This window comes from Podarcis vaucheri (assembly GCF_965113315.1).
Source record: "Podarcis vaucheri genome assembly, chromosome: 11".
NCBI lineage: Eukaryota > Metazoa > Chordata > Lepidosauria > Squamata > Lacertidae > Podarcis > Podarcis vaucheri.
The window spans coordinates 28,530,416-28,544,035 of NC_138749.1; the positions used below are offsets into that span (position 1 = coordinate 28,530,416).

The 13,620-nt window shown below is 44.0% G+C and overlaps 1 protein-coding gene across 2 annotated transcripts in view; it reads right to left on the reverse strand.

Annotated features, from left to right (window-relative positions):
• Window positions 1-320: 320 nt before the first annotated feature.
• The window catches only part of CMYA5 (cardiomyopathy associated 5), a 50,070-nt gene continuing 36,770 nt past the window's right edge, over window positions 321-13,620 (reverse strand). For both annotated transcript variants that reach the window (XM_082191822.1, XM_082191821.1), the window contains exons 10-13: window positions 6,988-7,121; window positions 6,684-6,783; window positions 5,675-5,848; window positions 321-1,762 (exon numbers count right to left, since the gene is read on the reverse strand). In XM_082191822.1, the coding sequence (XP_082047948.1) occupies window positions 1,510-1,762; window positions 5,675-5,848; window positions 6,684-6,783; window positions 6,988-7,121 (661 nt within the window). In that variant the 3' untranslated portion in view covers window positions 321-1,509. The remainder of the gene's footprint in view (window positions 1,763-5,674; window positions 5,849-6,683; window positions 6,784-6,987; window positions 7,122-13,620) is intronic.

The window sequence follows — 13,620 nt, forward strand, 5'->3', positions numbered from 1 at the left end:
TAAAAATGGGTATCGCAAATGGGTTTTTGCTGTGTCTTTTTTTTACTTAACATATTTACCCAGATAGGGTAAATCCAGACTAAATGGGGGTAGGGGGAATAAGGGCTGGCATTTTGATGCCAACAACGCTGTGTGGGTGCTGGAAAAATCTGCATACACGTGCAGTACTGATACTACAATAAAGACTCATCACCATCAAGAAGAGCAATTTCAGAAAGCTGTCACATTATTGTTCACACATCAGAAACATTTCCCACTTCTTTTTAAAGCACTGAATGGTATATTGTTTTTCTGGGCAAAGACATTGGAAATAAAACCTGTTCGTTTTTAATTTTTTAATTGCACGTAATACCATTAAAACAGTATTAGAATAATTTTCATATGAACAAACTGTCCTGATCCAGTTAGGCCCCAAATGTTAGGACAACACAGTAAGAATCCAGCATTTTATGCTCATACATCCTAGCAGATTGGGAACTCTATATGTTTATATGTGCCACACTTGAGGTGCCAGGCTCTGCCTGTCAGTCAAAAATAAAAATAAAAATGAGTGTAACTGAAACCAAGATGGGCAATGTTATTAATATCAATAGGAGTGCTAACCTGGTCAGAGATTATATGGGGTGTAGAGACTGAAAGCAGTCCCCTCTCCCCAAATCCTAGCAGCCCCACCCATCTTGACTAGAGGTAGGCCTGTGTGGGTCAGTCCTCGACTAGCTGGATTGCAGACAATGAGCACACTCCTCCCAATAATTTATTCTTGCTGGGCCCTGTGAAAATACATTGGAATCAATTCATTTCAAAAGGGACCAATGGAGAAGTTCCTGGCACCCACCCGCAGTGAGTGTAGCACAAACATTTTGGCAGTCCTTCAGTATGCATCACAGAAAGTAGTAAGTAAAGAGATAACTTCTGTGTCTTTGTGCTATGTAGGATCACAGAACCTAATACTGAGTCAAACTTCCGGTCAGTCTAGCTCAGCCGTGTTAGCAGCTGCTCTTCAGGGCACCAGAGAGCGGTCTCTCCTAGTCCTACCCAGAGATGATGGGGATCAAATCTGCAAAGCAGATGCTCTAACACTGAGCTATGGCTGTGTGTGTGTGTGTGTGTGTGTGCACGCACGTGCACGTGCGCCTTATGTGAATGATTCCAGTGAATAAAAACAAATTGGGAAGAGAGTTAACCACCACCCAGGGACTTCGCATGTGGGTGAGTTATGTGGGCTCTGTGAATAACCTTACACTTTTGTTCCTAAGAGGAGCTTCCTTGATCTGCTTTTGAAACTTCCCCCAAGTATAAGAAATACTTTACGAAGTAGTGTTGGCAAGGGGGAATGTATAATGGAAGTCCTGTTGAAGCCACTGAGTTCACAGAGCATTTCTCTGGCTTGTAGTTCTTAAACATTAACTTATCTTAGAAGAAGGAAACAAGGCCACCCCAAGCACATTCTATCCGTTTTGTGTGTGTGTGTGTGTGTGTGTGCCTTGCACGTAGTTCGAAAGAAAATGTTTAGCTTTGCTTCACAAATTCTGGAAGCTCCATGCCCGTATGCAGGTGAAGGACTCCTGGCTCCTCCAACATAAAGGCAGGGTGGGCAGCTTCGGTGAATTTCTGCCGGATGGCAAACAGGAGCTGCCCTCTTTCCGCGTTGAAAAATAAGAGTCTTCCAGCATTATAATCCAGCAGAATGCCAATGCGGGGAGGCTGTTCTGTCACAATGACATCACTCATTTCACCACGATGGAGGACCTTATACAGGAAACTGCAGAAGAGTGCAAGATTAGGTCAACAAGAATTCACTGCACAGCCTATCGCAATATTTCTTTCTATCTGCCAGATATTAGCAAATGGAAACCCTTAGCGGCTAAAGCTTTAATACACACATTTTCACACATTGAAATGCTCCCCTTTGGTGCAGATGAGTGCTGTGGTAAAAATAAGGGGGTACTATCTGGTTCTGATTATGTAATATATGCAAAAACGTGAAGCGGGTTGCAATGATTTTGGAAGCATTATGATTGGATGAAGGAACGAAGGAGTCTGGAGCCGGATAAATGGTGTTGTCAGAATTGCCAAACCTTGGGAGGATTTCAGCATAGCTCCATGTCTGCTTGCCTGACGGAACCATCTGCCCTCTGCCTTACGCTGCAGTTCCCAAGCTGGCTGTTATGCAGTTGTGAAGCGCTGTGACACACAGCTCACTGCCAACTGCTTGGCCCTCCCAGAATAGCTCAGTTGGTAGAGCACGAGACTCTTCATCTCAGGGACATGGGTTCGAGCTCCACGTTGGGCAAAAAGATCCCTGCGTTGCAGGGGGTTGGACTAGAGGGGCCTCATGATCCCTTCCAACTTTACACATCTATGATTCCCCTGAGTGCTGCACAAAGGGACTTTGATGGATGGGTGAGACAGCCCACCTGTCAATCGTCTGGTGTCATAATGATGCCAGGTTCTTGGCAGGTGGGTTGTCCCCAATGAAAGTTGGCCTGCTTGGGTAGAGACAGGTAAGGATTTGGCACGCTGGGCCAAAAAGGGTCCCCATCCACTGTGCCTAAGGTGGCGGGTTAACTTAGGAGGTGTAGGGCTGGCTGCATGGCTCACACAGATCTGTTTGAGAACAGACAGGAATGGCCAGATGGCTGAGGAGGAACAACTAGCAGGCTGCCACCACTGCCGCTCAACAGCTGCAATCGCCTCGCTCTGTTTAATGGTAGGGCCAGCCCAGGCAATTTATCTGGATCCAAGTTTTCTCAATGCATGCCTATGAGTAGCACTCACACACACAGTTGATTTCTATGAGGATGGAGTGATGGGGTGTTGAAGAGGGCAATTTACCCAGATCCAGCTTATACCAATGCATTTCAATGGCTATTTGAATGACTTTTTAAAGTCTATTTACCCCAGTTGTTCCTTTGGAGACAGTTCCTTAAAATGGCCATATGAGCAAGCAATCCATCACTCTTGTTTTAATGCATTCTAATGGTCCTTTGGCCAATTCAGCATTTTGTATATTCATTTGGAAGGAAGCAATGCATTCCAAGGGTCATTTTCTGTCATTTGTTTTAGCATGTTGTCCTCCCCCCTCCCCAATATAGAGCCACCTGCTGTGCCAAGCTTGATGAAAAAAGCTAAGATGGCTTTTACTAGCACTATCTGTTCAAAGCCAGCAGATATTTTTGCATTTCAAGGTGAATATCAAAAGCAACAGAAGCTTCTGACAATGTCTCTTTTAACTTTGGATCCTCAGTGGTACTGATGGAATTGCATTTGGCTCTGTGGCCTTTTATTGCTGACAAGCATTCCACATTCCCATGTTGCAGAGCAAAGCAGCAAGGGTGGCCTTACCTTTTAACCCTGAACAGTCGCTTTTGCTTTGTTTAGTAAAGTGAATGTTTCACACTGCAGAGAAAACTGCTTTTCCTTTGGCATCCTCCAAAGGACACCCATTGTAAACGTTTTGCTATAATATGCACATCTATTTCAATCAACAAAGAGTCCTGTGGCACCTTAAAGACTTAACAACTTTTATTGCAGTCTAAGGGTTCACTCCTCTCCATGAAAGCTTATGTCATAATAAAATTTATTAGTCTTTAGGGTGCCACAAAACCCTCTGTTGATTTTGCAGCAGCAGACTAACATGACTGCAACTCTGGAATTTATTTCAATGTAATTGATTGAAAGTCAAGTGATTAATCAAATGACAGACCTAGGAGACGCCAAACACAAGTATTAGGTCATTCTGGATGGATGGACTATTCCGCGTTTTACTTCCCTAATAAATACGCAGGTCGCTCCTAAGCCACAGTCCCTCCCCCACCCAAAACATTAAAGTAATAACTTTGTGTAATCATTCATTCATTTCCAGGTGGTTAGCTTAAACAATGGCTTGTTGGAAACAAGCCAAAGTCATAGCCCATGGTTTGACGTTGGTTTGTTTCAGCAGGTGATAGTTAAGATCAACCACAGTTTGTCAGGTTTGGACAAGCTGCAGTTTGTGAAAGCATCTCTTTACAGACATACCAAAGCAGGAATGGGAAGGGAGAAGTGCATGAATCCAAAGATTGCCTCAGCTCATTCCCATCATGATAAACCATGTTTTAGCATGAGGTCCAGTTACCACCATTGTGCATAGGAAGCCTACATACATTTGGGTAAAAACACATAGGCTCCTGTAGATACCACACCTTGAATGGACAGAGATTAGGAGTGGGTCTAGACGATGCAATTCCAGTCCCCTCTAGGTCAATCCCCTCTGCACACCCAGTTCTACACAGAAGTAAATGATCACACAGGACAAATAATTCTGACCTGTTGCACAGAGCTGTTCCTGAGATAATTTATGTGATGCAAATTAAACACTTGAAATGTGTTACATACTATAAAATATTTCAGTAAGCGGGCACCTTGAAATGCAACATTACAAGCATTAAATATAACCTGCCATTGATGGTTATGGCTGTAATACTAAAACTCCTGATCAGATTATGGAAAGTGGAAGCCTAAGAAGCACCCACGGCGTAACCTTATCTGCCAGTGTAGAGGACAGGGAGTATATCATCAGAGCACTATTCTCAGTCACCAATCATCCAGCCTTTCAGAGTCCTGGATTCTCTCCAAAAAAACATCCCTCTCCTTCGCCCTGTCACCTGCTAAATCATCAAGATGACCTCGGGTGAAGCAGCTATGGTAGAAATGTCTCACATACACAGGAAAATCAGACCAGGGAACAGACGGGTCGATCTTGTGGTTGCAGTATTCATTACAGCTACACATTCCAGAGGCTCAAATTTCTGCTCCTATTTCAGTTGATGAAAGTTGTGCCACCCAGAAAAAATGGGAACAAAATATTGAGATGGGATTTCTTTGAGCCACTATAATCCTAAGTGTTCAGACTCAGAACCCCAGCTGTAAATGGGCCTTTTTCACAGGGTTGTTGTAATCATGGCAAGGGAAACTGGGTGCCAATAGATGTTTCTCTCCTGCAGCTGATAGCAGCTTATTACAGAGCACGGATAAAGGGCTAACATTCCTCCCAATGCATCGTGAACCTCATCTTGCTGCCCACAGCTGTTGCTTAGCCAATGTGCAACTAAGCATCCATATTCCATGCCACTAGTGTAACATCTGGAGGGAGCATTTGCACATCTCTCCTCCACTGAGACGTATGAGTTGCTAATGCAAGTTAGGAAGGATGTTAATAAACAATATATCCTCTCCTGCCATCCTGAACATTCCCACAATCTCAACATACAAGAAGATGTCCAAAGATGTCCTCCTTTGGACATCACTTGTGCTTATGCTTCTTGCCACTTTCCATAACATCCAAGCTGTCCTCCAAGGCAACACATCACTATTTATTTATCACTCCCTCTAATGCTCAACTCTGGTGGTGCCAAGCCAATCATTTTGTAGGCCTAGCAGCACTACCCACAAACAAAATTTCCAGTGAATCAGGGGGAACCTTGAGGGATGCAGAAGTACAACACTTAATAATAAACGACGCCCCTGTAAGCGCTGTATACCTTTTGAAAGTTGCCACGTACCTCTTCCAGTGGCTTACAAATAGAAAATCAACACACACCCATGTATCCATAGGGGAAGGGAGGAGAAGGAATAGACTGGAAAGGACATGTAATTTCACAGCTTTTTTAAAAAATAAGATGTTCATCATTACCTTGTCTTGCTAGGACAATGCAAGCACCAGGAAGCATTGTTCTGCCCCAGGATGCTGTCTTGTGGCATAGTAGAATAGCAGATCCCAACCTTGTAAGCTGAACAGTCACTCACAGTTGTTTCCCAGTAGTGCCATCCTCGAGCAAACAGGAGCTCACCCAGTACTGGGGAGAGTCTGCACACAGAAATAACAGAAACAAATGCAGCATTATATTGGCCAAAGTCAAAGAATGGTTTGAACCTTTGGCATCAGAAAGGTCCAATGTCTTCACCATAGGTAGGCAAACTAAGGCCCGGGGGCCAGATCCAGCCAGTCGCCTTCTAAATCCGGCCCATGGATGGTCCGGGAATGAGCGTGTTTGTACATAAGTAGAATGTGTCCTTTTATTTAAAATGCATCTCTGAGTTATTTGTGGGGCATAGGAATTCATTCATTATTATTTTTTCAAAATATAGTCTGGCCCCCCACAAGGTCTGAGGGACAGTGGACCGGCCGCCTGCTGAAAAAGCTTGCTGACCCCTGGTCTTCACCTTTAACAGTGAGATTTCACTTGCCTCAAAAGAAGAAACAAGCCTGTGTTGCATTTTTTTATGTATGCATATGTATGAAATTTGTCCGTTGTCGAATATTCAGGATAGGAATGTTTGGCTTTGTTTTTAATCCAACCAGTTCAGTAACGAGAGAGGGGGGGAGGGAGGGAGGGGGGGAGATGTGCCCAGTATAGATTTTTACAAAGCAATTTTGCATAATATAATGCATTTTGTAAGCTATTTTCACCAATTTGCGCATTCTTTCACCCTAGTACACACATTTTTGTACACACTCCTTGGTTCTGAACTGAATTAAGAATTGAATTGGTTGTGTTTTGGTTTGGAAATTGCTAATTTGGTGGTTTCATGCTTCGAGGCAAACTGAAATGAATTTCTCTCATCCCTAACCTACATAGATCTTCACATCCTGTTGACAATAATGCTCAATAGTAAGGAGGAGTAAATATGAGTAGACTTACCCAGTGGCTTCAGTTTCCTCAGGAAGGCATATCATAGTTCCACTTGGTGACACTTGCAAAGCAGGGGCAGCTGTTTCTTTCATTATGTGAAATCTAGTTCCTGAGGTGATTCACAGGAAAGAAATAAAACACCACTTCAGGGATTATTATTATATTGTGCATTTGTAGTGAATCACAAAATCTTAAGGCCTACAGTAATCACTGTCACTGAAACAATGTACAACAGAATTTACTCAAAGGCATTTGCATTTCCTTCCGAGACAAAAAGGAATCCTTTCCCACAAGTTAGAAAGTGTTTATCTACCTCTGGTCGAGATGAGAGCAGCTTCACTCTGCTCACTTGTCCCAAAGATGTTAATTGCTCTCACGTAAAAGAAATAATTTACATTGGATTCTAGGTGAACTTTCATTTCAGGTCGTTTAATTCCAGCCAGGGATCTGAAATATATAATAAACATATACTGAATTATGTGGAAGAAAATCCATAATAGTTTGCCCTCTCAAAAATCACTCCTGGCCCTCAAACTGCTTTTCTCTCAGCAGGGGAAAAGATAAAGGGACCTTTATTTTTCTCCTTAAGGAGGGGAGGAAGACAACTTGGGATTTTTTAAAATCTACACACACATACACATTTTATCAGTATCGATACAAAACAGTTCCAACTTAGACAAAAACTCTAAGAAGAAACAAGGTAAAAAGCATTTTCTCACAGAAACCATTGCCCAAAGTGCAGTTTTCAAAAAGAAACATTTATGGTGGGGGTTGAGGAACAGGACCTGGCCTCCTGCAGTTCACCAACAGTGGGGCCACCCAACTGACACCCACCAGGTGTCACTGTGATGCCCATGGAACCACAAGGTTCCTGACTGCTATGTTATAGCTCTGCCTTTGGAAAGACAGTCCTTTCAAAAAGATGAGCATGATCACAGGGAAGGAACTTTGGAGACTCTCCCTGTAAGAGATTGTCAGGAGCCATGTTTCCAAGAAGAGATCTCGATGAACCACTCCCCCTTGCCAACCTAGTTTGGTGCATCAGCTTTTCAGAAAAGGCTACATGACAAAATCCCCCAATAGCAGGTCCAAACTGAGAAGACTATGAAGTGGAAACAAAAGAAAAACGATGACAGTAATGAGTGGCCGGGGATGCAGACCAGCAGATTCACTGCCGTATCCAAAGCCTGTCAGGGCACAAGGAGTGTGTTTGTGAGGAGTTGTGTTCTTTTTTTGCTGCACCAGCTCAAAAGACCAACACTACACAATAACACTTCTATTGGACTGGAGACATACAACAGAGAGCTGAAGGCAGCATGAAACTGGGATTGTTTTGATATCCCTTAAGCTTATGATAAACAAATTTTGCACCAAAACCTGAAAACCCTACTTGATTGAAGATAATAGTGAGATAAAATATATCCATGCCCACATCACAATTAACAGAGCCTCTACTTATAACAGCTTCAATGCTCTTAGACAGGTTGCCAGACTCTAATGCTAGAAGCTGTTTTTTCACCAGCTTCCACCAGATAGCACCAGAAGCTGAAAAATAAAGGACATATCTTCTCATGGTTGATTTCTTTTTTTAAGCATTATTCTTTGTTCATAAGTGTAGTCAATGTCTTTTTACTTCATATATATTCTTTATGCTGAGCAAACAGCAGTCACTGTCAACACAGTTCTGCATCAGAGACCTTGAGAGGACTGGTTGCTACATCTCATTTATTTATACAATGCCCTTTCGCCACTGAAAAAACCTGAAGGGTTGAAATACATTCCAACTTCAAAGAGAGCTGTTTTCAGCTAGAGTGGATTTCAAAGACTTTCATATTCTACTTGCATGCCCAGCCACAGAGCCCCCGCCCTGCCCCGGCGCACCCAACTGGGTGCCGTGTTTGGGGGTTGGATGGGCTAAGTAGATGGAGGGCGGACCTAAGGGAAGCCTGCCATGGATTGGCCCATTTGAATGGACGAGTTTTGGCAGGAACCTGTGAGAACCTGTGAGCGGCCGAGGGGGACAAGGAGACAGGCAAAGATGGTGCAGCATGCCCAAGGGGAGAGGAGGTGCCGCGTCAGGCTGCAACCACTGCTCACCAGGAAAGGTGGTAAGCGGCCATTTTAATCTGACCCTATTTATAGGCTCCTTCAATCTTATCCCAGAATAATACAATAAATACAAAATCAAATATAACTCAGCTTCATGAAAACGAGTAGCCTGTCAAAGGGGAATGTGACTGCACAGCCTCAATTCAACAAGGCACATGTGTAATTTCAATCAGGTGAACATTTGTGCTCCTGGTTAGCATCAGTGACAGAGGTCACCTGTCCAGTTGATGTGTTGCAGTTGGGAAGGGGGATCTCAGTGGCAAGCTCTGCTCTGAATACCCACATTCAGTGAACAAAACCTAAATCAGGGGTGGGAAACCTGAGACTTTTGAGATGTTGCTGGTCTGGAAACAAAGCCTTATGAAGAATGGTTGAAGGAGCTGGGTATGTTGAGCCTGGAAAAGAAGAGACTGAGAGGAGATATGATAGCCATCTTCAAATATTTCATGGGCTGTCACATGAAAGAGAGAACAAGCTTGTTTTCTCCTGCTCTGAAGGGTAGGACTTGAACCAATGGATTCAAGTTACAGAGGTACCTTGGGTTAAGAACTTAATTCATTCTGGAGGTCCGTTCTTAACCTGAAACTGTTCTTAACCTGAAGCAACACTTTAGCTAATGGGGCCTCCCGCTGCCGCTGCACCGCTGCTGCACGATTTCTGTTCTCATCCTGAAGCAAAGTTCTTAACCCAAGGTACTATTTCTGGGTTAGCAGAGTCTGTAACCTGAAGCGTATGTAACTTGAAGCATCTGTAACCCAAGGTACCACTGTATAAGAAAGAAGATTCTGACTAAACATCAGGAAAAAACTTTCTGACAGTAAACACCGTTCAACTATGGAATGGTCTCCCTTGGGAGGTGGTAGGCTCTCCTTCCTTGGAGGCTTTTCAGCAGAGGTTGGCTGGCCATCTGTCCTGGATACTTTAGCTGAGATTCCTGCATTGCAGGGGTTGGACTAGATGACCCTTGGGGGTCTCCTCCAACTCTAAGATTCTATGATTCTATGACTCTCACTCCCATCAGCCCCAGTCACAATGGCCAATAGTCAGGCAAAAGCAGCAACCAAGGGATCCAAGTGGCAGCAAAGACCACTGATATTATTCACACGTTCAGCAAAGTGGTTACTCCCCCCCCCCATAGATTGCCTGTGTCAAGTGTGCTGATTTCATGGCAAACTAGAGAATATTCAGTGCAGCCTCAATGAAGACTAGAGCAGTATATGCGCAGGGCCTTGGCACTCGGATACCAGTGCCCTCCTACATATCATCCACACATCCACAATATTTTCACATAACAAATGCTAGCTGTTCCACATTTCCGAGGAAGTGCCAGCATATGCAGCAAGCGCAGGAAAACAAATGCACACTCACTGCAAACAGAGATAAGCAGTCAAATGCAGTCAACCCCCCCATATGGGAACAACTCGTAACAGAACTGCAAAGGCAGAATGCGACATGGCAAGGTATTTCCAAGGTGGGTCACCTTGGGAGTTTATTTACTTAATGACAGATAGGGAGGGTATAAAATGTTTTAAAGAAATAACAATTTGAGTGAAATGACTCCTACACCATATATTTAAGTCTCTAGGGTACCACTTTGAACAGTCATGGCTCCCTCCCCCAAGCGTTATGTGGTGTAAACCACTGAGCCTTGGGCTTGTTGATTGGAAGGTTGGCGGTTCGAATCCCTGTGACAGAGTGAGCTCCCGTTGCTCGGTCCCTGCTCCTGCCCACCTAGCAGTTCGAAAGCATGTCAAAGTGTAAGTAGATAAATAGGTACCGCTCCGGAGGGAAGGTAAACGGCGTTTCTGTGCGCCATTTCGCCAGAAGCAGCTTAGTCATGCTGGCCACATGACCCGGAAAAACTGTCTGCGGACAAACGTCGGCTCCCTCGGCCAGTAAAGCAAGATGAGCACCGCAACCCCAGAGTCGTTCGTGACTGGACTTAACTGTCAGGGGTCCTTTACCTTTTTTAAACAACTCTCAGCACCCTTGACCAACTATAGTTCCCAGGATTATTACAGTTCAAGGGCACCTTCCAGCCAGATAAATGAACTAGAAGGGGATGTGGAGCAGGAGCACATTGTGGAGGATGTGGAGCACATTGAGGAATATGGCCTGGAGCTGAGGTATAGCCCAAGGAGGCTCCAAGAGCCAGACAGAGAGGGCTGGAGGGGTACATTTGGCCTCCGGACCTGAGGTACCCTGCCCTAGAGCTAGTGTAACTAAAGTGACAGCAAGGGAAGAGCACAGATAATGTATTGCTAAGATATTGATCACAGCAAAGGGGGGAATGGTTCATTCATTTCTTAGTCTCCAGATCAGCTTTGGGGTTTAATATAATGTAAACTATCACAATCTGTTGAACAATAGGTTTATCCACCTTAACTTTCCTCTGCTCTTTCCAGGCATGGTTCATGTTCTGTGTGAGAGTGTCCGGCCTTTGTTTGCTTTCCACATGAAAACCCACTTAAAGCTCACCTGGAGCAAACAGCAATCTGCAGAGAACCCAAATTGACATTTGCTCCAATTGAGCTTTAAAGAGCAGTTTTTCATGGAGAAAGCGCAGGGCCAAAAACCTCCCCGATGCTCAGACCCAGAGCGTTAAGCACAGACCTGTGCCTAGAAACAGCAAGCCAAAAGGGAAGAGCAGATAAGCTCTATGTCACTCCTATCACAGAAGAAGGTGGTGGTGAGGTAATCAGTCTTTTAAAATACGCTGAGCACTACAGATGGTCTATATAGCAGAGTCTATATACTACAGCTACGCACTTTAAGTACCACTGAAAATAGAATGGCTCCATTGTACTAGCAGAGCGTGACAGATCCTGGCAGTCTTTCAAGATTACGCGGTTGCTATGAGAGCTTTTGACAGAATGCAGAGGACATAAGAAAGAAAGGGACAAAACACACTACTTTTTAAATGTACCATTCCTCTTCCTCTAAGACAGGAAGTTCCTAAGTACATTCTACAATTTTAGGATTGTCCCCCTCGAACTCCCCCCCACTAAAAAGTTATGGGAATCAAACTCTATTGCTTTTGGCTACAATCTACGACTAACTGTGCTTCTCCTCTTCCCCTCTAATGTACAATGTTATCTCTTACTACACATAAAAAATGGTGAACTGTTATGCACGTCAATGCTTCATCAGCAGGATCATTTTTACTGTAAGCAATGCAACTGAATTATCTGGGGATTAGTGTGGATGAATGCAGTGGGAATTCTGTTACAGCGTCCCCTACAGGCAGGGAGGATGAAGGTGGACTTGACAGCTGGCAATGGCTGCTTTGTCAGGTTCGGTGTTGGTTCTGCACAAATTGCTAATCAACATTTGCTTCTCCTCCCTCTGACTTATAATGAACTAAAGGTAAAGGTAAAGGGACCCCTGACAGTTAAGTCCAGTCACGGACAACTCTGGGATTGCGTCGCTCATCTCGCTTTACAGGCCAAGTGAGATGGCATTTGTCCGCAGACAGTTTTTCTGGGTCATGTGGCCAGCATGACTAAGCTGCTTCTGGTGCAATGGAACACCGAAACCAGAGCAGCGCATGGAAGCGCTGTTTATCTTCCCACCAGAGCGGTACCTATTTATCTACTTGCACTGGTGTGTTTTTGAACTGCTAGGCTGGCAGGAGCTGGGACCGAGCAACAGGAGCTCACCCCATCCTGGGGATTCGAACCACCAACCTTCTGATCAGCAAGCCCAAGAGGCTCAGTGGTTTAGACCACAGCGCCACCCACATCCCTTATAATGAACTAACTTGCTTCAAGTCTCCCAAACTTCTGTTCAGGAGAAATGATTGGAAATTTGACCAGTTATAGAAAACTCCACATTCTGCTAACCGTGGGTGTAATCCTTTGCACATGCAATAGGAAGTAAATTCCATTGGATTTAATGGGTCTTACTTCCAAGTAAATATGCTACATGTCCGAATTGCTCCTTACACTACAGCTAACAGATAAGCCATTTCCTAAATGAAGGAATGAAAAGAAGCAGGTTGGATGGCAGCTAACAGATTGAAGTTGAATCCTGACAGTAGTGGTGTTTCTAGGGGACAGAGGGTGGGCAGGTGCGGAGGACTCCCTGGTCCTGAATGGAGTGGCTGTGCCCCTAAAGAACCAGGTGTGCAGCCTGGGTGTCATTTTGGACTCACAGGTTAATTCTGTGTCTACCAGCTCCATCAGGCATGCCAGCTGAGACCCTAGCTACCTGCACACTGTCTTGCTGGAGTGGTACATACCCTGGTTATCTCCTGCTTGGACTACTAAAATATGCCCTATGTGGGGCTCCCTTTGAAGGTGACTCAGAAACTACAACTAATCCAGAATGCGGTAGGTAGACTGCTAACTGGGAGAAGCCACTGGGACCATATCACACCAGTCCTGAAAGACCCCAAGTACATTTCCGAGCACAAATCAAAGTGTTGGTGCTGACATTAAACCCTAAATGGCCTCAGCCCTGTATACCTGAAGGAGAGTCTCCACACCCATAAATATGTATACAGATATATATTTATAAAAGTAATGATGCAGTAACAGTAATTAATTATAAATATTTATGTTTCCATTAGGGGTTTGTTATTAGGGGAAACCCTCTGGTACGATATTACTTCTAACTCGTAAAGCCATAATGTTGGTGCATTGTAGGAGAAAGTTAAGTTGGAATATAAATGGCATTTTATTTCTATTTTTTAAACAAATAAAAAGAAAACAAAATTTACTTCCCATCAAGAGACTTTACTGCTATATTCTCCCAACTGCATTTATCCAATTGCTTGCTGAATCAATGACCCTCATTTGCGGCTTCCTTTGATGATTCTAGGAAATTTGCTTTTATT